General features: G+C 40.7%; 1 protein-coding gene and 1 long non-coding RNA gene across 9 annotated transcripts in view; one reads left to right on the top strand and one right to left on the bottom strand.

Annotated features, from left to right (window-relative positions):
- Positions 1 to 22,534, bottom strand: part of PMCA (plasma membrane calcium-transporting ATPase 3) — a 79,184-nt gene that overhangs the window by 17,913 nt on the left and 38,737 nt on the right. For 4 of the 8 annotated variants that reach the window (XM_086967626.1, XM_022830462.2, XM_086967625.1 and 1 more), the window contains one exon: positions 18,015 to 21,509. The exons of 2 other annotated variants lie outside the window; for them this stretch is intronic. In XM_086967626.1, coding sequence (XP_086823752.1) covers positions 20,715 to 21,509 — 795 coding nt within the window. In that variant the 3' untranslated portion in view covers positions 18,015 to 20,714. Of the gene's footprint in view, positions 1 to 1,436; positions 1,464 to 7,668; positions 17,168 to 18,014; positions 21,510 to 22,534 lie in introns of those variants that run through there. 2 more of the 8 variants (XR_002679267.2, XM_086967628.1) reach the window with 2 other exon arrangements.
- Positions 5,164 to 11,740, top strand: LOC111258904 (uncharacterized). The gene is made up of 2 exons (XR_015310356.1): positions 5,164 to 11,110; positions 11,286 to 11,740. It is a non-coding gene; the product is annotated as an uncharacterized LOC111258904 (long non-coding RNA).

Here is a 22,534-nt window from a genome sequence, read left to right as displayed (position 1 = left end):
TGGTTGAAAAATGGCAGATAACTGGAAAGGAACTGATTTGGCCCATAGACTGACAGATCAGACAGCCAAACCGAACTAGCCAGGGGATGAGATGAAAAATAGCAGAGCGACGATCGTAGCCTGCTTTGGGCAGGCCAAGCAACGTTACGGGCATTCTTAACATCATGACGTCTCGGCACTACTTTCAACACACGACGGCCTTGACATAGGCTCCGTCACGGCACCGAACCACAACAGTCCACCACCTCTCAATCAATCGAATCGACCACCATACGGTTATATGTATAGTGTCATAGTTAACAGGCAGGTCTGTCGACGCTGTTTGGTTGACCGGCAAGGATTTTTATTCGTTCCTTCCTTTGTGTTGTGTCGAAGGTTGATTGTGAGGTGATATAGGAGCAATCAATGGCGAGAGAGACAAGGTAACACAAACCAATCGAGCGAGCACCGATCGAAAATTTCATCATCACCGTCATTATCGATCAGATCGACTCTACGAACAATACTCTGGAAAGCAGTACTTCACAAGAAGTGCTCCAAACGCCCCGAGGCTGCCTCCGCAAATCTTCAACTGTTTGCACACATTAATGTATAGACAAGTAGATATATGACAATGGCGCACTTAGATACACACACACACTCACCCGTACAGGTTTGTCAGTCGATACAAGCAAAATTCCAGGATGGAGGGCCGGAGTGAGGTAGGGAACGATGGATGACTGAAGCGTACAAACATGTGAAATGAGGAGCAGGAAGATACAAAAACGCACATCTAATCAAAAAGAAAGAATAGGGGGTGAGCATAAAAAGTTAAAAATCGATAAAAGGTGTCTTCGGAAGGTTAAGGTCCGGGGAAAGTTGAAAGTTCATGACCTCAACAGGGAGTCGTGCAATCGGTTGCGGAAGGCTTGGGTTCACCGGCGATTGGAATCACAGTAAATGGGTCATCTACAAAAAAAAAATCGGAGAGGCACAAAATGCTTCTCCAGAAAGCAAGCTGCCCAACCCTGTCATATGCGATGAATGTGCGGACGCGGCACAGCAGGAACTATAGATGGAAATCGGTGTGACGGGCAAAATTATCGTTTTTAACGAACGACGCTTGTCTTTGTTGACTCGAGAGGTGGTCCCGGGAAACTGTCAGATTGAAGTGCGGGGCATGCGCCAAGGGGGGAAAGGTCGGGTCGCATGAAAAGCAGGGACCGAAGGCAGGGAGGCGCCTTCTGGCCTGTCTATGGGATGGCCTATCATTGTGTTGATCGTGATTATTTCTAGTGGCATAAAGGGTAGCTAAACCAGAGGACGGTCGCAGAGTCGATTGGGAAATGCTAATTAGGACAGCAGTAGTCGTAACGGTGGTTGTGGCGGTAGCGGTCTAAGCGTTGTCGGTAGAGAGCGGGTTATTGCTGGAGCAAACTTCGCTCCTGCTCACTTACTTGTTTGGTGAGGGCGGGGTGGTTTCCCTGCGATGCATCATCATCATCATCATCATCATGAACATGCGTGGGTGAGAGAAGCGCAAGTGGGAAAAGGAAGAGAAGTTAAAGGCATCATTTGGTTAGGATTGAATTTCTCCTCTACGTCGCGATGTCTGTCGTGCACAGTTGTCGAATGCAAGTGCAGTGGTTCGAATCCAATTCTCTTTTTTATTACAACATCACACACGTATTTTTTTCTTATTAACGCGTCACAGACGCTTCTCTCTTCAATTCGTCGTCGTCGTCGTCATCATCATCATCATCATCATCATCATCGTAAGAAAAACAACCATTATAGGCAGACACAGCCAGGTATAGCCAGCTGCGACACTGTCCAAAACTAGAAAAGTTATTATAGATGACATAACTGTAGCTGCTGGCAATGTATCAGCATTAAATCAGACCACTAAGAAGATAGATAGTTTTTTTAAAATAGCATCATTACGATATTTGCTGGTTGGAACGGCTGCTTCTTTTCATAGTTTGTTCTCAGTGGCTTGAGGTGTTACGTGGCAACCAAAGAGCAAAGAGCTGTGTCTTTTGCATTTTCAGGCCAGTAGGTCCTGACAGCACTGTAGGACTAAGTCAACAACTACTACTACTACATGTACCTGGAGAGCCATCGAAAAATCCAGGGAAGAAATGTTACGTAACCAGTGCCCCTGGCCTCTTCCACGCCACACTATATGCAGCATACCTAAACACCTACATCCGTTTTGCTTCTCAGATTAGAAAAATTAGTTAACTTTCTTTGACAGAACTCCAATTTTGAATCTAAGCGATAACTCTTTGTTTTTCGTTTCGTCCAAGCTCCTGTTACTACTAGCGTTCTTCGAAGCAAAATTTTCTTTGTGCGAATGCACAGCTTTATGGCTAACTGCGTGTACGAGAAACACGCGTATAGAAAGTAGGTTTTTAAATAGGCATCTATGATGAATAGCGGGTATATTATGAAAATAAGGTTCATTTGTGTATTTATTATATATGTACGCTGCTTGGATTACTATTGAGCGAAGAAAATCCAATCAGTGGTTCTGCATCCACAAGAAAAGCTTCTATCATACTCAGCTTAGGCAATCACTTCGAACAGCGTAGAAGACAAGAAACGTTCCGGTTATTATTTATGAGGAGGCACAAGCGGAATGAAAAAAACCGGAGGCGCCGGAGGTGGGAGCTGTCTAACATATCGTCTACGAGGATTTGTCGCTCGCAAAATTGACGCCGGGGCATATATATATATATATATATATATATATATATATATATACCCCGGTACTACTAGTATGTAGATAGTACAGGCGGGAAGTCTAGCCATGAGGCGAAAGGCGAACAAAGCCATCACCATAATCATCAGCATCGATGTATTTCACGATCATCTTGCTTTCTTGCACTTTGGCATCTATCTGACTCGTAGTTACTAGGTGCCTTTTGTTAGAGTAAGTTTTTATGAAAACTTAGAAAAAACTGTTTCTGGAAGAAACATGCCGTATTCTATCGCCGATCGAGGCATGGCCAGCGGGTACCACGGCTCATTTCAGTTTGGTTACACTTAGCATTAAGGGCAAAAGAGCAGGGGTGAGCATATTCAATTGCGTTTCAGTTTTTTTTGTTGTTGTTGTTGTTGAAGCAGGGTGATTTTGATCGATTTTGAAGAATAGTCTGCTTATATGATCTAAGCGCAGATCGAAACAATCTGCTGTCCCGTTGTTGTCAGGGTGGCTGGCGAATGTGCGCTTCGCGCATCTCATCACTGCCGCCGCCGTCATCATTAGCGCGTCATCGCAATCAGTTATTCAATACTTGCAGCATTTAGTTTCGATCTGTTCGCATAATAGATGTAACAGTTACCAAAAGGCAAAAAAACAACGCATGCTTAAGCTTTGTCGAGAAGGACGGTGCGCTACAATTAATGCGAGAGTATGGAGTAAAGTAAAAGCTTTTTAACTACTTGATTATGTAAGGATTTGATGGATTTTTTCCAACCATTGTGTTTTATCGCTTAATTATAAGTCTTCACCGGGTCGCACTTCCAAGCATCACCACCTGTTCCGTTTACTGAACGCGTATGATAAATTTATTACATAAATGCATGTTGCTTAGTGCTTCGGAACCTTTGCTGTGAAAAAGCACTATTTTCTGTTTGGTGCATGAGAAATATGTTTGTTGTCTTCATTTTAGTGATTCTTCCTTTGCTCATCATCGAGTTATACTGCTAAATGATGACAAAAAGTAGCATTTGCATCCATCGACACCTTCTTCACCCTCGATCTATTTCTAATGCCAAAATAAGCAAACACAAGCAAAAATATTGTTCGGTTTAATATGAAAACTATATAGTTGAGATAATTATCCTCCTTCCAAAAAGTTCGAAGCGATGAAAAGTAGCGAATGGAATGCTTTTTAAACTCCAAAATGCATTACTTATGTACCAAGATCAGCGGTCAAAGCCGTGGTGGTGCCGTTCAATGTCTATTCCCCGTCACTCAAAATAAATCGAATGCATATTCTAGGCACGCGACTTTGACGAAAGCCTGGGCATCGGTAGACAAACTTAACGTAAAGCGTCAGCTGCACAATTGCTTAGACAATAGAAAAACGAGGATAATGAAAAAGAAGAACTTTGCTATAGTGAAACGTTAAGTTGGCTCCGCAAGTTCGACTTGCATTTGCATCCATCGACAAGGCGACAAAGGCATTTTGAAATGACGATAGTAATAATAATGATATTTGGCTAAATACCAAAAAAACAAGAGGAGCAGCATCAAATAACTCGTAATAATCTGTAGGGAACATAAGCAGCGTTAAGGAGACAAAAAAAAAGCTTAGTTCAATAATCAAAACAATACTCATTATATACTAATACGCCAAACGCGTAATGTGGTAATAATACAATAATATAACTTCGAAATCAGGCTTTATCAAACCAATTTATCGAATACGTAAAAACTTAAAAAGTTTCACATGTGCAACCCATCAGACGTTTTTGTCGTGAATTCCGGACGGAACCAACAAAGAAAACCAATAAAAAACAGCGAAGCAGAACTAACTTCGAAACTTAACTTAAAAAAGAAGCCAGTAAAGCAGAAGGTATTTTTAGCTGCCGCCGCTGCTGCTGCTGCCGCCGCCGCTAGCTGTAGTTGGGATGAGGCCGATATCAACTGGACAAACTGAAGGCATTTGGCGCATTGCGTCAATAGTCACCTTTAAGCGGTGCAAATGCGCTTATACCATAAACGCGTGTATCACAGTAACACGGCACCACGGTTCGGTATCAACGTCATCATCATCATCATCGGGCATCAGGAAGAATATCGACCACACAGTCAGTGTGCAATGGATGAATGAATATTTTAAAAAATGGACCGTGCTAAATAGACTGAAACAGCGGGTTGTTGACAGGCGATGTTGCTTGGATACTGCTTTTTCCTAAGTTTATTTCATTCTTTTTAGTTTTTTTTTCTTCTGACTATAACTCTTTGTTGTTGTTCAAGTTCGAACTCGAATTATCAACATCATTAATTTATCTGGCGGAACTGCGCGTAACTGCCCTAGTATTCAGTTCAATGAGGATCAAAGTCTGTGCTGGCTGTATAAGTGTCTCTTACAGCTTGGTCCGTCGCGGTCTTGCTGTAGGGAACGGGGATGAGTCTGTCCTGCAGCTCGCCTCCGATCACCTGTCGATGTTCGTTTGTTGGATGGAGGAGCGGAGTGGTCGGTGTTGATAGACCGATTCGTTGGGTCAGGGACGATCATGAGCGCCGTTCGTCGCCACGAGATCAGCCACAGAAGATGTAAGTGTGTGTGAGCGTGTATGCGTGCGTGCGTGCGTGCATGCGCACGCCCGCGACCGGAGCATACGGTAGAGGAGTGAAGGGAGGCAACCATACGGTGACGAAAGAATCATTGTTGATGCGGGATGTTGTATGGTTGATTTGGTGCGCGAACGAATTCAACCGGATGTATGTACGGATGAACAATAGAAGATTGTTCGCGTCGATCGAATGAAGGACGAATGACGACACGCACAACCGTCACCATTGGGTAGCAGCAGTAGTAGAAGAAGAGTGTAGAGAAGTAGTGCAGCAGAAGAAGAAGAAGAAGAAGAAGAAGAAGAAGTGTAAGGCAGTACGGGGAAAGGAGGAAAAGAACAACAACGAACACACGTTTCACATAGTACATCAACGAACAGGGTCCTTAGAGACTTTTTTGTTTGTTTCCTTTTAATATCATTACTAATGCGCAGCCTCTGAATGATACTCATCCGCACTGTTCCTTTTTCTGTTTCACTAATTGATTGGTTAGTCAACCGATTGATCAATCGATTATTTACGGAGCTTACCAATATCACGACATAACAACCCTTGGGGGGTCGCCGCCTGGCGGATAGTCTCGCTTGGCCTGTAAAGGGCCAATCTGTTTCGTGGAGGAATCAACAAGCTCACACGAAGCCAGGGCTCTGCGGACGACTAGGAATAGACTAAATGAGACCTATGAGCTGCTTTAGAAAAAAACAGCGCCATCACATTTTTATAAAAATATTAAATATTTTTGAGTGCTTATTTATCATAAGTTTAACTATTACTAGTATTCTGAGACTCAACAAGCAACCTCTTGACGCTGCGTGCAGTATTAGCTTTTGAGCGAAGCAAACAAATTGGACAATGAGCGGTACTCGTGCCCCGGCTGTCATATATATATGCACCTTATTTTTTTATGGCTGATTACGTTTCATTTATCTGACGTCACATAAAGCAATACCTATAAAGTCAAAAGAAATATTTTAACATTAGGCCGAAATTGTCTCTAGGTGTACGAATAGAACGATTCACACACAGTACTCACATTTTGTTATATCGAGCGAAACTTATATATATATACAGGTTTCGCTTATATATATATATATGTTTAGGGTTGGAAAATAACGTTTCTCTAACGAATCTCATAGGTAAGCATAGATAAGCTATCCTTGAAAAATCGCATAACGTGCGGTGTAATTCGACTAACAACATGGAACTGGATCAATAATAGTAATGCTATGTTGGCTGTCAGAAATAGGAAATAATTTCTACTAAGTAAAGCCTACGTATGAAACAAGATTCGCAGATCTGATTTAACATTGTGCCTTAATAGACACTTCGCACTACATTCTCTCTAACAGTTTTTAGCTCGTGATGGCGCGCAAATACGATCCATCCATCAGTAACGGAATACCACAAATATTTGTTTAAGCGACAAAGCGCCACCGCTAAAACTTTGCATCCGAGCCTTGCATTATTCATTGACGTCTGCTCGGACCGCGCGTCGGCCATTATCAACAACTCAAATGTGGCGTGTTGATCTGATGCTGGACCGCGTGCTCAATTTCAAATACACTCTGTCATCGTGTTGTGTTTTTACGCGAGACTTTACATGCAAGATGACTCAACTGAAACTCTGCAAGGAGCCAATGAAATAGTTGACCATCTGACTGCAGGCACAACATAATCTTTTTTGTTTTGTGTTTCGTTGCTTGTGATGACTTTCATATTGTATATGACAAGCCAACAAATGGTGTGTGCAACTCGTTACGGATACATCTGTCTTCTGTATAAATTAAAAGATCCGGTAACATAAATTGAACGACAGCCTACATTCATAGAGGTTTAGTTAAGAATCAGTTATAAGACCCTGTGGATCGATTTTACTTAGCACATGCTAGATGAATTAATGCTCATACACTAAGTTAAAAAATAAGATTTATATCAGGTACAAACCTGTAATACTACTATGGAATGTTCTGTGACGTCAACTGGCATTCATAGGCACTTCTCATCAATGTGTTTAGAGTGTCGAAGTAAAAACAATTACCGACTAACCCTTTCATCACCTGGGATCATAGTGATTTGCTGATGATTTATTTTTTAGTTCGAACGATTAGCGACAGTTTTCAATTTTGTTGGGATGAAAACTGACGCAGCGTCGTTCTATCATTGTTTAGCGTGTAAAGGCTAGAATGTTGTAAAGCAAAGTGTATTAAATACAGAAGTGATTATTCATCTGGTCTTTTGTTATTTATTTTTATTTGTTCATACAGAAATAAAGCGCTGATAGCATTACTTATACGATATATATTGTTAAGTAAGGGATGGTTTGTTTTTTGACGCGTGTCTATGTGTGAGGAAAAACGACCGACATGCAAGTTGAAAAGGCATTTTGAACATTAGAATCAGTTTTAAATTTATTTCTTTGCAATAACCTTTTTAACTAAGAAACAAGTCTACAACTGACTTCGTTATATTTATAGCCTTCATCACCTTCATAATTATCGTTATCAACTTCATATCCTTTTCTCGCATCATTTTTCTGCCATTTCAGCCATCTTTTTCTTTCTTTCTTCCTTTCGTTCGCTCTATCTTCATTACTATCTTTTGTTATTATTAGTAATGTTATTATTATTATTATTATCAATTATTATTATTGTTGTTGTTGTGTTGTTGTTGTTGTTGTTGTTGTTGTTTATTTGTCTCGAAATGTCGTATTTACATTATCGCGTTGCTATTTATTTAGCGCGGCTTTCATGTAACAAAACAAGTGACGGGCAGAGCGACCTTCCAGTATCGCCGACGCCTCACAGATCACCCTGACGCTCGATCTAAATGACAACAAAGGTGTTTGCATGTTGATCATAAATCATAATCAGGTGTGTGCCACCTCTAATTGGGAATGACACAACATCCATTCACCCGCAAAAAAAGCACCCCCCATCGCGGACCTTAAATACGAGTTCTTGGAAATAGATGGGCTGATCGTTCCAGTTAGTAGCAGTTTTGAGTGGTAGGTACACGGTATGTTATGATGTCGTATTTCACTCGGGGCGACGCTCACTTGGCAGTTACACTTAACAGTGTTATTAGCGCCACTGCTACTTGTGTCAAAGGGATGTTTTCCGTTACAATTGTATTCTAGTTCATATCGGTTTTGATAGCCTCGCACAGGCACAACATGCGTAGCACGTGTGCACCGAATATACGGCCTGCTTTGACTTTTGCTGCAACACAGGGCGGATCCTTTAGGATCCAAAACAAAACGTAACAGAAACCGCTGCCTCCAGGTTCAGTTAGATGGCGTCGCTCTTTTTTTTTTATTTTGCTTCACGTCGTTTGTGTGGCCATTAGAAAAAGGAGAGGTTAACGAGAAACTGCGAATGCCCCTTAGTTATAGGGTAACAACTTGTCTCTAAGGCCTTTCGGCAGCAGCTAGTTGCATCAGAATCTGGAGGTCAATCAGAGCGCGCGCGAGCTAGCCGTGGCAGGCCGCTCTATCCGCTTAAGCAAGCTAACAACAGTTACCTTACGCTTGAACGTTTCTTCGCTTTTTCATTTACCTCCTCTCTCCTCCTTGCTTATTATTTGTTTGTCTGTCTCCATGCGTGAGGCATTATCATCAGCATCCATTTCTAATTATCATTACTATTAGTCGTCATAAATATATTATCATAAGTATGTTTCGTTTTCTAGTCTTAGTTCTCTTTTTTTGCTGATATTTTCTAACTCCTCCTCGATTCCGCATTTGCTCCTTGTTCTTTCTCACTTCTTCTCGTCGTCGTCGTCGCCGTCGTCGCCGTCGCCGTCGCCGTCGCCGTCGTCGTCGTCGTCGTCGTCGTCGTCGTCGTCGTCGTCGTCGTCGTCGTCGTAGTCGTCGTCGTCGTCGTCGTCGTCGTCGTCGTCGTCGTCGTCGTCGTCGTCGTCGTCGTCGTCGTCACCACCATTAACATCACTATCATAGCGCTGCTAGGATCTGTCGATCCTTGCGCTCAATCGATTTATTCATTTTATTGTTTGCTGTTGTAGTTTATTTGTATGTTTGACATAATCTGATATTATCATCTCTTGCTCTATGCACTACATTCACGCCTTATCTCATTCTTTAGAACCACCACCCACTTGTGCTAATGAATATATCGAAGTGGAGTGTCTGCAAATAGAGGAAATGAGATGCGCGTGTGACCGACCGTTCGCTTGTTTATGTTACGACTTACCAAAATGGGTAATAATATAATGCAGTAGAAATGGCAATGGTGACGGATGTGTGGGAATATCGTGTGACGGCAAAGCTGTGCGCTGGGATCTTTGAATCTTCTACGGTCGTTGCTTATATGGTTTCTGCATCAATATGGTGTTAGTGCCTGATAGGTTTTACATGTGGATTTTACTCAATCGTATTTTGTGTACCGGCGGGTATGCGTCTATGTCGAAATCGATCGGTCTACCATATATCTATAGTGAATTGTCTCATGTATGATGTTGTAAATGAACCTGCGGCATCTTTACCTAACGGTTCAGCCTCTTCGTAGACCCCGCGATGGTTCAGTGATAACGGGCATAGATAGACGCACTTTGTTGTCGGCTGAAGGGAAGGGGTAAGGGAGGCAGCCTAATGCTACATTGGGTACACAACGGCTAATCAAGGTTGTACCGAGCATAAATATTAAGAATAACGAACGAGTTGGTCAAAATGAACTAAAAAGAACTAACCGCACGACCAATGATTAACTAGAATAATTAAGCGTCTAAAATGCATCAACCATGTTTTTATTTCTATTGGCTGGATTCCCGTGATAGTTTTGCGGGAAATTATCTGTTTGTTAATATTAGGGACATAGTCTAGGTCGAAGTTGGGCGTAGACACGCTTCGTTTTATGGCGGGAGCCAGCTGTCTCATGGGATGTCTAACGATGATGCCGGTCGTATAACTCGAAAAAAAAAAAAAAAAAAAGGAAACGGGAGGTATGTTCACTATCCCGGCTCAAAAAGCGACAATGATTTAAAATGGCACGCATATTTATCGAAACTATTATCAGCTATTATCAGGTTGGTATTCTATACACGCCAAGAGAATATCTCCTTTTATCTGTTTCGATTTCTAATAAAAGTAAAGTGGATGGATAGATTGTAATCTATCCCTTTGTAATAGAAGGAATACTTTTCCACATTGTACTCTGCATGGTGTAGGAATGGTAGAAATATTATACAATTTTTAAAAAATTATATAGTAAATTCATAGGTTTTGAGCTAGAGGATAAGGTACAAAGTCACCTGAACTTAGTCTGTAGATCGGTCAATTTACAACATAATATATATATATACATATAAACAGTTAACGCAAAGATGCTTTATACCAAAAAAAAAAATTAAAAAAACAAGTACAGTTAATTAATAGATAATACTATAAAAACATTTAAAAATACATATTAGTCGAGGCATTGCAGAAACCATTACTAGCAAACAACTGCCCTTCCCTGTCAGATGCATAATAAGAACAATGTGTTTATTCAATTGTTCGTGATTCATATTCAAATGTTAGGTATTGCTTTACTATATATATATATATATATATATATATATATATATATATATATATACTTCTTTAATATCTATTCGTAGATGTAAGTGTTCAAGAAATCTGCCACGAACAATAAAGGAAAACTTATTTACATATTATACTACATAGGTGTTGTATGTTGTCGTTCAACGATATAAAATATATTCCTACAATCGATCGCTCCTAACAAGTTTAGAAACAAGTCAATCCCTTTGAGAGGCAAAAGGTGAAAAAGTCTCCTGTTTGTCTCTTTAACGCAACGTGAACTTGGGGTAAGTTCAACAAAGGATCTGGCAGGATATCGTTGAAAAAATTTAACTATTTGACATAACTACTATTAAAATACTAATAGTACTTCGTAGTTTCTTATATTCAAGTAGTAAACGGATGAACAAACTGGTCTGGCGTACGCTTAATTCTTACGTAGATTGAATATGTGTATTTCAGATCAAGTAAGAATTTGTAGAAAAATCACACACCAATACGGGGATATTTATCGCGAGACCTCCTGCGACGACTTGAAAAATATTCGATTTGCTTTTGTATAGCATTCATGGAACAATACAGCATCAATCGTATAGCAACGACAACTGAACGTCGAAGAAATTACGACAACAGTACTATTTCTTTTGTCTTCCATTCAACAAGTTACTGCTGATGTTTCACTGGGGCTAATCAGTTTGTTACGTGCCCCATGTATTTATACCTATAATATTGTGTAAATATATGCGACTGTATTGCGGCATGTTGCGTTGTATGCTCAGCGTCGACGTATTCTTTTTATCAGTAACATGATCCGTTAACAGTAAACTACGCGAAATTGGATGTTGTAAAAACAACAGTCTTATATGAAGTGCCGATGATTGTAAAAATAAAAAATTTGCTAACATCGTCCCAATGGAGTCCACGTTCGTTGGGTTCGTCTAGCCTGATTCTAATAATTAGGGTATTATTGGGTCTAGGTGTGTATCACATCGTAGAGCTAATCTTTTCAGAACGATAATTTAATTTTTAGAGTATCTTTTATCCAAGCAACAGATTTGGGCTGCCGTTATCGAATAAGTTTATCAAGGTTCTTCGAAGGCGATACGCGGTGAGAAAATATTCGATTCGCGAAAAAGGAAGCGTGAAAAATTGGTTTATCTTATTTAGGTGTTTAGTTCTTTCTATTGCCAAATTGGGGAAGGACACGAAAAGGTTCCTGAATATTCAGTTTTGATACTGTATTATATCTACATAACTCAAGCTTACTTCTTATTTATAAATTGTAGGCTCGTTCGGGCTCATGTTGCTCTACACACATACGCACAAAAGTTCGATGCTTTATCTATTGGGGGCACGACAAAAGTAGCAAGCGTTTCACGCTATTTTCAAAACTGTCGACATTACCTAAAAGCGAGCGCCTTCTCCTTAAAAAATCGGCAGCAAAAGAAGCTCAACTACCTTATGCGTAACAACTATATATATATATATATATAGCCTTTGCTTCTGTCTCGTATCGAATTATCGTTCTCTGTGTGTTTACATATAAAAAAACGTATGTGTTTCCTTATTATATATAGGTGTCCGTGAGACGCAGAGAATAGAAACTGTTCGGATGCGTTTTATCAGATTTAGGCAATGTCAGCATCATAATCAGCTAGTCAATAATAATCATTAATAACAAAATAGTAGAGCTTATATATATATATATATATATATATATATATATATATATATAGCCATTACTATCATGATAGTAATCGTTATAATCATATAATATATTCTTTAGCAATATTTAGCTATTACCATTGTTAGTCGTAGTACTAGGATTAGTGATAACCCCTCGTTCTCTCTCACTCGTGTTTTTTATCTCAAGTTTTCTACGTATCTTGTTGAGTTTCGTCAGCATTGTATGGCTTGTTGCTGTTCTGCTGCTGTTGTTTTTCTCAAATTTTCAATTTCATCACGTATACCAGAGTTGTCGGCTGGATAATGTAATCGATCGGTTTCACTCTTGCTGGCTAAGTATATATTTGTCTATTTGTTTGACGTTTTTGGACTATTGGTTGCGTTCGGTCTAATTTTTATCTAAGTTTTTTTATTAGTGTTTGTGGCCTTTACTTGAAGATATCATCGTAGCGCCTTCCTCAGTGATAAATATATCTTATATCATAAATTAGAGTCCACCTTCCTTCATATATTTATAATATGAACTGGTCATATACAAATACAATGGTGTCGCCCTCAGCTATTAGCTGCGTAACGTAAATGTCAAAGCTTTAAGAAGCACTGTCACATTGACATTACGTTCTGTAGGGCTTCATTCGAGGAAGCGCGGGTACGTATATATATGTATATATAATATATGTGTGCTTTACTATGTGTGTACGTAAACATTACATATTCGAGTCCTTTTATGCACGCCATAAATTATATAGTCAACTTGTATTGACGAAAAGAGACAAAAGAGATCCGCATACTGTATAAACGTTTGAATTTAATTCTTATTACATATGGGTGTCAGTCTAAGCTGTCTGAAAACTGTCTAAAAACAAAGTCTGTCATTGATTTCTATTGATGTTTGTTATGCGATTACACGGGTGCAAAACTAAAAAACATATAAATATATATATATATATATATATATATATATATATATATATATGTCGTGAATGGCGCGTTTTTTTCTCATTTTCGGACCTGTTATAATCGTACGATTTTATTGTTACACGACGCATCGTAATTATGTGTTCTTATCTAACTGGCGTGTTAGAGAATTAAAGAAAGAATTGTATCATTAAATAATTCTATTTACAAAATTAACCAGGCATCCATACTGCTAAATACGCGTTTTATCTATTGTTTGGGAGTGATCTGTTCGCCTCAGTATATCATTACCCCCCTCTCAGATGCCGCCCATCCGTACGGACAAATATAGCATATATATATATATCATTCACAATAGGTGAACTCATAGAGATGTACGAAGCAGTGATTCACCCTATATCATCATCATCATTCACCTCCGTCGTTTGATTTTAGTCCTTATATTATATTAATTTTTTTATTTACGTTACGACGTACCTAAAGTCGATTAGAAGAAAATAATCAACGCGACTCACTCACTCGAATAAATACACAGAGAGTGGCCCTGTGGCTCATGCGTCATCATTGTATTTTGGGCGATTGAGCACAGGACAGAAATGTATTACTATTATTATTATTATTATTATTACTATCAAGAAAAACTCTCGTTATGCTAGTGATAAACTACCTTTTTACGGAAATTATTTTCGCTATCATCTCATCAAATCATCATGTTCTCTTATATCCTCCTTGCTTCACTCATCAAAGTTCTACTCAAATCGATTCCAACTTCACAGACCGGTTTCAAAGCCCCTTCGTGTATCTACTCCTTTTCCTTATGCGGCTCTAACGTTCTGGGCGTATTATTTCTATTCGCCTGTTTTTAATATTGCAACCCGTATGCGTTATATGCTGCTACTGATAATATGCCACTGTTGTTCTTATTCTACAAATTGTCTGTGTGATTATAGTCAGTCGTAAAGGCTGAGCAAATAAGCAGCTGGGCTGCTCCAAACATGGTTTTTGCGTCGGGCAAAGCTGATCAAGTTTGTTTCTTTGTTCTCCTTTATCCTTCCGCTACATGCAATATAGCAGACCGTATTGCAAGCTTTTGGAAACAGAAATGCGTAAGAGAGAGATATCATGGATTATTAATGAATATTACGTTGGCCTCGTAATATGCTATAAGCACAGTCTCCGATCACGGTGGATGAAAAACTCAAAACCTTCAAATAGTTCTATTTGTCGAGGTCTCCAAAAAAATTGGAATCTATGTGCTTCGACATCACCAGCGCTGAAATCATCATTATTATTAATAATATGAATACTAGCTATAGAATTGGTTAAGTAGCTGTTCGTCAGTGCTATATCAATGTCGATCATTCCTATTTAATATAACCTCCTCCATCCACCTCAAACCCGCTCCTCCATCTTTTCCGTCAGATACATATCTAGTTCAGTAGGTGTTTTATAGTAGAGATAATGCCGCCGACTACACTTATTCATTGGCTTTGTTATGTCTTTGGTTGTTTAGTATATCTGTGTTGCGTACATCCATTGTCGACTCTACTAAAGATAGTGTTTATCATAAACATGGAATTTTTTACTCGTGAACCAAGTCATGTCCTCTGTATCCGTTTCTGCTGGCTTATATATATGTATTTATATATATGGCTATATTAGTTTGTAGATTCATACTTCTACCCTTCTTGGACGTAATAGGGAGACTTGCTTGAAGCGAAATTGCAACTGAAGAGTCTTCGAGAAGCTTTTTGCTGCTTTTTCGAGTGAGCAACAACTTTAGTCGGATTTTATCAAATAGTATGTATTTATCATTGTCTACGATCGAAGTCAGTGCCATAAATGTCTGAATGATGTAGAGGTGCAAGTAAACAAAAAAAAATCTAGGTAAGTTTGGATTATTTCGGATTTCTGATATATAATATTTAATTATATTATATTTTGAAATAATGCTAAAAAAAGTTTTCCGTTTCGCTACGTTCTAGCGATCCATTGTAATTAGAATCTGGCAAGCGCTCTGCACAAAGGTATCTCTTCCAGTCGCATACACGCATGACAAAGATACAAAGTATGTCAAGAGAGTATAATGGGCAGTCTGCGAGTAAAAATCAAGACTTATTGCGGTTTCTAACCGTAGTCAGGATAAACCGGACATAACCTTCAGCCTGGACGAGATGGAACAAACAGAGGTCGACAGAGTGAACAGTATAAGGATACATGAACAGTCCTTTCGGCGGCCGCTCAGTTCCTCCAATGGCCTTGCCTCCTCAATTACAAGGATCGCCACCGCCACCACGACCCCGGCCTTGTTTTGTTTGTTAGCATTACCTCATCTGTTTTGTTGTTTACTTTTGTCCTATTCGTTCCGTTGTTTATTGGCATTAGTGAATACACAAATATTAGTACTATTGTTATGTGTCAAAATCGTCATCCTACCACATCGATAACAATAGTAGTATATAATAATAATATGAATCAAACTTGTACTATATTATCAGCGAATCATTAAACGATCGCATCAAAGATCGCTCTAACGATTTCGCCCATTCTTTCCGTTCCGCCTACTTTTAAGTCATCCCTATCTTTCCCGTTGTGAACAACTTCTCCTTGACCTCCTGCCTGCGCGTTATTGTTATTTATTGGTTACCTTCGCCGACGGCAGCCATTTTTAAAGTTGCTCTTACTACGTTATTGTTAGCGTTGTCATCATGGCTGTCGTTATTGTTATTATTATTGTTCTTGTCGTTTTACTGTGTTTTCGTGTCATCAGTTAATGCGGTCATTGTGTGTTTTCTATTATTGATTATAGTACTTGGTCATGCTTCCTTTCGTTTAGGTTCATTTTTGTTTCTTGTTAGCATCGTTGCATAGAGGCCGGCAACACCTGTGATGCCAATCCAATGTTGCGTCGTGTTATTAAGAATAGCAGTTAAATCTGTGTATATAATAACCCGCCGCTGCTTTCACCGTTGTTGCTTTTACCGATGTTATTGTCGTTTTTGTTACTTGTTGGTTGTTGCAGTTATTCTTGTATCGTTAATACACCACATTTCCTAGTCATTATCATCGCACCTGCAATGTCCGTCCGTTGTGAGTTTTACTATCCCCGTAATTGTTGCCACGAGACGAATACTCACTGTATGCGTTTCAAATTTATATTATCTGCGTGAATTAATGTTGTTGCTGTCTTTCTATAGTCAGGTCTTGAACGTTATGCGCCCACCTGACTTGATCATTGGCGTCGATGCTGTTTCCGCTGTGATTCATTATATAATTATTTATCATTTATATAGTTATGGTCGATGTTGTCACTTGAAACTGAGCTAGTAAGTCTTTCGATATCGTTAAATCTCTGTAATATGTCTGCCTCACTGGCGATATATATATAAGCCGAGCCTTGGTGAGATAGTGGGTGGTGCTTTATGTAATCGTTTTGGTTCCTTTCATCTTCCGTTTCCCTACCGTGAAAATGTCTGCCGCACTATTCGACTAGTTCGCGCCATTGTATTTGTGCACGTTGCTCGCCAGCATCCTCCCATGTGTCATCAATAGTCACCGCATAATTACTTGAGAAAGGGTTATTTTATGCTGTGTAATTAATAATTCGGCCCGTACAATTTTGGAGCCGCCAATTCATTCATTCGTACAGCTATTATTATTATTGTCGTCGTCGTCGTCGTCGTCGTCGTCGTCGTCATCAGCAGCAGCAGCAGCATTATCACCATCATTAGTTGCAGCGTCTTTTCAACGGGAATTAATGTTATTATTGTTCTCATCTATGAATATTGTCAGCATGATGACTATTCTTAGTGTTATCTTAATATTATCATCGCTATAATAAAGTTCTTCATACTTGTATTAGGCTATCTACAATATGTTTCCAGTGCAATATAAATGTCAATGAATGAATCGATTAACGGATGAATGAAGACAACTATCGCGCAATCTTCTCGCGGTCATGGCCTCTCGATTCTTTTCCCACTCGAAACCCACCACGATAGGAATTGCTATCGTCACCAGTCGTACAGTTCCGACAGAATGCTTTCATTACCCAGCCGTCTATTAGCACGCATCCTGGCTTTTGGTTTTCGATAATACACGCTTTCTTCATAATAGTTACTCATTGAATCGATTTGAGCTGTTCCATAAAAGTTATCCTGTGTAATCATCATTTCGCGTGTACGTCACGCTTTGCTGAGTCACTTTTCTTCTGAAGTGATTTTTCAACGTGATCTAATTGTTACTAATAGATCTCTTTGTACGCTATATGTCTTTATATATGTACGGGCATTGTTGTTTGTAACAACACAACTCAATGACGAGGGCGAGTTGTACTTCGCCTACTCTGTCAGCTAACTTAACGTTCCACGGAGTTTAGCAAATTTGCGAAAACCTACTTTTAAGAGCAGGACAGTCTGAGAGGTGGGCCAAGTGCAATAAGGTTAAGGTCGGCAGTGAAGCAAGGCGCTCGTTTAGTCACAAGCCACTGAGCTACACAAACGTATTTTTATGTCATCTCTCCTTTTTCGTCATTTCACGATCATTACTGATGCAGTATTGGACTTACTAAACGAAAGAAACCGACGATCGTGTTCCTTTTTTTTTTATCGATACTCGGCAATGTTCATCAGTGTTTCGTTTGGGCTCAACACCCCCACAACATGCGATCACAATGACCATGTTAACATTGTTTGCTTGCATTATATAAATATATACGTTGTTCATATTGAAATCGATATTACTTTAGTACAGGGGGTGCTTGTTTTTCTCGGCTGGCGGGCTGGCTGGGACGTGACCTCGAGCTTGGGTAAGTTAGTTGGGTATCAGATGATAGGCGTCATCATCATGTTAAGGAGTCTGGTAATGGAAGTATTAATACTAACTGTATTAGGTTCACAGTTGTTGGCCGGTTGTAACGTTGTTCAATACCATCAACATCGCCGTTCGTCATCAATTGCTCGTAGTATTTGCAGATTTACAGTGGTTGCTGTTTGTATTCTTTCCGTTTTCGTTTACTAATATTAGTACCACAATCATTGTAGAGCTTGGCGTTAAAGACAAATGCACCTGTCGAGATCGCGTTTAGACAAAGCGGCGGCAGAATCACAAATCACGCAATGGTACGAAGCGCGAATAGGTTATTCGCACCTCGGCACCACCAAGCACTCACTACATACACAAATATAGTACATGTTTGTTATTCGGGTTGGGCGATGACAGGGGCGTAGTTCGCATGATTCCAGATGAACCCCACAGCCGACCGTTTGTAAACAGCTGCGGTCAGTGGATAGCTGCTCAAAGATCAGGTTAGGCGATGTACCACCTGTTGCGAAGGTTAATATTATAGCAGCGGATATTGATGGAGGATTAGGTAGCAGGCTCCTTGGTTCATTGCTTCAGCGTTGGCCTAAGGTGCTGTGATGCATGAAGGCTGGGCTTGTGTGGGGCAACGGAAGCACTGAGCAACTCCCAAAACTTCTGTTTCCTTCACTTTTTTTCACGACACAAAATATGTAGAAGAACTGATTGTAGGGAAGTAGGTAAAGGCGAATGGATGGAAGAGAGACCCGCTGTAGCTGCTGAGGGACTAAGAAACAAGTTGGTGATGGCTTATTGATAGATTGATAATTTACGTTGTACGATAGTCGTCTGTTAGTTAACATGTTCGCTTGAGCTTCGTCTGAACCTCTGTAGTTGTCCAGATGATCTCTTGTGGACCGTAATTGATTCAATGTCGCTTGTCTCTTCCTCTCTCTCTCTCTCTCTCTCTCTCGCCTACTAGTTATATTTTTTCTAACTAGCATTGACTTTAGATCGTTGTGATCGATGTTAGATTGAGTCCCCGCTCATCAGCAGGTTGTTCAATCTTAAAGAAGCGCTCTTGTCGAAGTCAGATGAACGACAGTTGAAGGTTTTTCAAATCGGTGTGTACATATTCCCAAAGGCACACGATGAAGATTAGGTAATGATGCGTCCGCTGCCTTTTCTATTCTTCATCCTTTTTTCATTTTTATTGTCTTGATCTTCCAATATCCTGTCTCCGCCGCACAGATCATACACAGAAAGGTGCGTGTCGCTTGATCTTACTTGCGTGCTTCTGAGTTATTTAGCCATCTTCTTTGCTTTATTATTAATGCTGGATTCGTTTGTTTACTGGTTCACTATTACTATTGTTATCTAGTTTTTATCAGCATTCTGCAAAATAGTGAAACGTGAAGTCAAGTTGCTTTGTCGTTCATTCGTAACAAAGAAACTTCTCCCCAGAATTTGCTTTCCGTCGTCCTGTTAATATTATCATTAGTTATTTAGTATATCGCCGTATCGTCATCTGTATGGTTCGTTTGTCGTTCGGTCAGTGAGCAAACAGTTTATTGCGGAGGGTTTGCAGGCGCGGCAATCCACGCTCTTCCCCAAGGGTAGGGAGAGAAGTACGCCGCTGCTTAGCTCACAACAACAACACTGTGGCTTAGTATGGAGCTAGCAGGCTAATGCACCCTGCTCCAGACTGCGAAGAAATACACACATACACATATGTGACCTGACTGACATACGCTTGTTTTGTGCGACGACACTTACCAATAGCCAGACAAGGACAGAGCTGGGAGCTGTGTGCTAGTACTGAGTCTTCATCGCACATTTTCCAAGTATGTTTCCGTCGATTTTCGTCGAGGTTCGGCTTTTTAACCACGGTCGGCGCGAACCCCACCACAAGCCTTCAACCACTGCGAGGCTGGCAAAAGCGCCAGTGAGAACTGACCTAGCCATTGTTGCTAATAGGCATGTACGTAGTATGTCGCTATCCTCCTCTTCTTTCCCCGCTAAATCTAGAGACAGGTGGCTGCAGTGCATGGAGAAAGCGTCACTCCTCCTGTTATATATGTATATATAACAAAAGGGTATATACAGATATATATTGAAGCTTGTTTTTCAGTTAGTACCGCCGGTTCTTACTTTATCTCGCCAGTGTTGTTGGTAGACCGTGTGAAATACTGATACGACCACAACATCACGACACCACAGTACCGAGATTTCTGGGCGCGTGGGGAGAGATTGGCTTCGTCAGAGAACACGCTTTCAGCCTTAATAATAAAATGGCTATTAGATCGTTACGTTTCGATCCATTAAAGGGCTACATATTCACGACATCCTGAATGTGTACACAGTGTGTGATGCTCGTTGCTGCTGTTGTTGTTGTCGTCGTCGTCGTCGTTGCTGTTACAGTCAACACTGGCTTGATGATCTAATTTACGTTTCCTGTTGTTTCTGTGGGTGTGATCATAGTCACAGTCAAATGCTGGTCTCATGTAGCTTCGAGGCCCCGTTGGGCGGCGTCTGACTGCCGTTGGCGGGCTCCGTGAGCAGGTGGTAGCCTTGCGATAGCGGAGACGTAACTGGTCCGCAGCCCAGCCCGCGATCGGACCCCGTCGACGACAGTGAGCTCGACGAGCCCGAGCTGGCGCCCGAGGGAGATGTTGGCGATTGCGTTGCTGCCAGGACGGTGGTGCCGCCGCCACCGCTTAAGGTTGGATTATTGTTGTTGTTGTTATTATTATTGTTAACTGGAGGCGGCGAATAAGAGGCAACATGGTTAAGCCGCCCATTACTGTTATTATTACTAAGTCCTGTACTATGGCGTAGCGGTAGTAGCGGCGGTACTTTAACTGGTAACCCCGTTGGCGGAACCGCAGGACTTTCAGTGGTCGCTGGTGATGATGCCTCCCCAGTCACAGCCACAGCAGAGGTCGGCCGATACCCGGTTGGGTAGATGATCGCTTGTGGCGATTGTAACGGACTGGTCACCGGCGAGCTTGCTTTGTCCACGTAGGATTTGCCCCCTTGGTTATTATTATTATTATGATGACCAGCAGCAGCAGCAGCAGGAATAGGTGACTGCGAGCCAGCGTTCAGGCTCGTCGTGTGGCTCACGTCGTGGAAGTATTCCTCTTGATCAGCAGCTATCGAGCTCAGCTGTTTAGGATGCGATCTCGAGCTGCGTAAGCTGTGCAGAGAGTGGGCGCTGTGTACACTACGCTTATCTTCCATGTCCTCAAGGGTGCTTTTGAACGCCCTCACTACTCGAAGCTGCCGTGGAAGGGAGAGGAGATATTGACCGTTAGATAACTAATATTCACGGGGTTGTAGCGGGAGGGTGAGGGGCCAGTCGGAGAGCGTCTACGAATTTCTTTTAGTTTTAGTGAGTGATCAGTCAATGAGTTATAGGTATCAATCAGTCCATAGCAAAGTATTTTTGTTCCCTCTCCCTTTCTCAATATATTCGCTGGGTCCATATACTAGGGTACGGGACGAGGGAAGGGTTTAGAGACTTTAAACGAGTCAAAAACACTGCCAAAACGCTGCCAAGCCGCATCTACCTGAGTGTCTTGACAAAATATCTATGCATCTCATACATTGCGTACAGGTAAAATTCTATCGTGTACAAATATATTGAATAGTGAAATTGCTTTGTTTAGCAGTGTTTTTGGGCCGTACGACGGCAGTTGCAAAATATGTGTTCTGTTATGAACTTTTCAATCGTCATTGCTTTGCGAGAGAAAGCAGAAACACGGACAAGGGGAAAATTTGGAGGTAAAAACGCGTGGCAGCGCGGCAGTCTATCATCATTGCCATTGCATCATCATATCATCAGATTAGGATGGACGGGGTTAGGAAATTCTTGCGAACCAGCCAGTTGTGCAGATCTCTAAAAGAAGAAAGAAGTGTCGCGTGGCTCTGCGGCAGTCGGATTTTGCAAAGCCGATGGCAAATTGTTCAGGTCACGGTCACAAATGATAGAATTTATAATCGTCGGCATAATAATCATTAGCATTGTTACAATCAACGACAATTGATAGGTATATCGATCAGCCAATAGGTAGCATACAATTCTGGTCAAGGAATTGATTGATTAGTAAAAAGAAAAGAAGAAAATTAGAATGCGAGTTCGGTGCGAACCAGAAAAAATTCATTTTGATACTAGCTATCCCGACTTGGAACCTTTACATAGCACATGTATTATCATACCAATAACGTATCAACTACAAAGAATAATCAAAAAATAAGTCCACGGTGCAATATATATATATATATATATATATAAATCAAGCCGC

Source organism: Varroa jacobsoni, unplaced genomic scaffold (genome assembly GCF_002532875.2).
Source record: "Varroa jacobsoni isolate VJ856 unplaced genomic scaffold, vjacob_1.0 scaffold_275, whole genome shotgun sequence".
Taxonomy (NCBI): Eukaryota; Metazoa; Arthropoda; class Arachnida; order Mesostigmata; family Varroidae; genus Varroa; species Varroa jacobsoni.
This window is presented reverse-complemented; position numbering and strand designations above follow the sequence as displayed.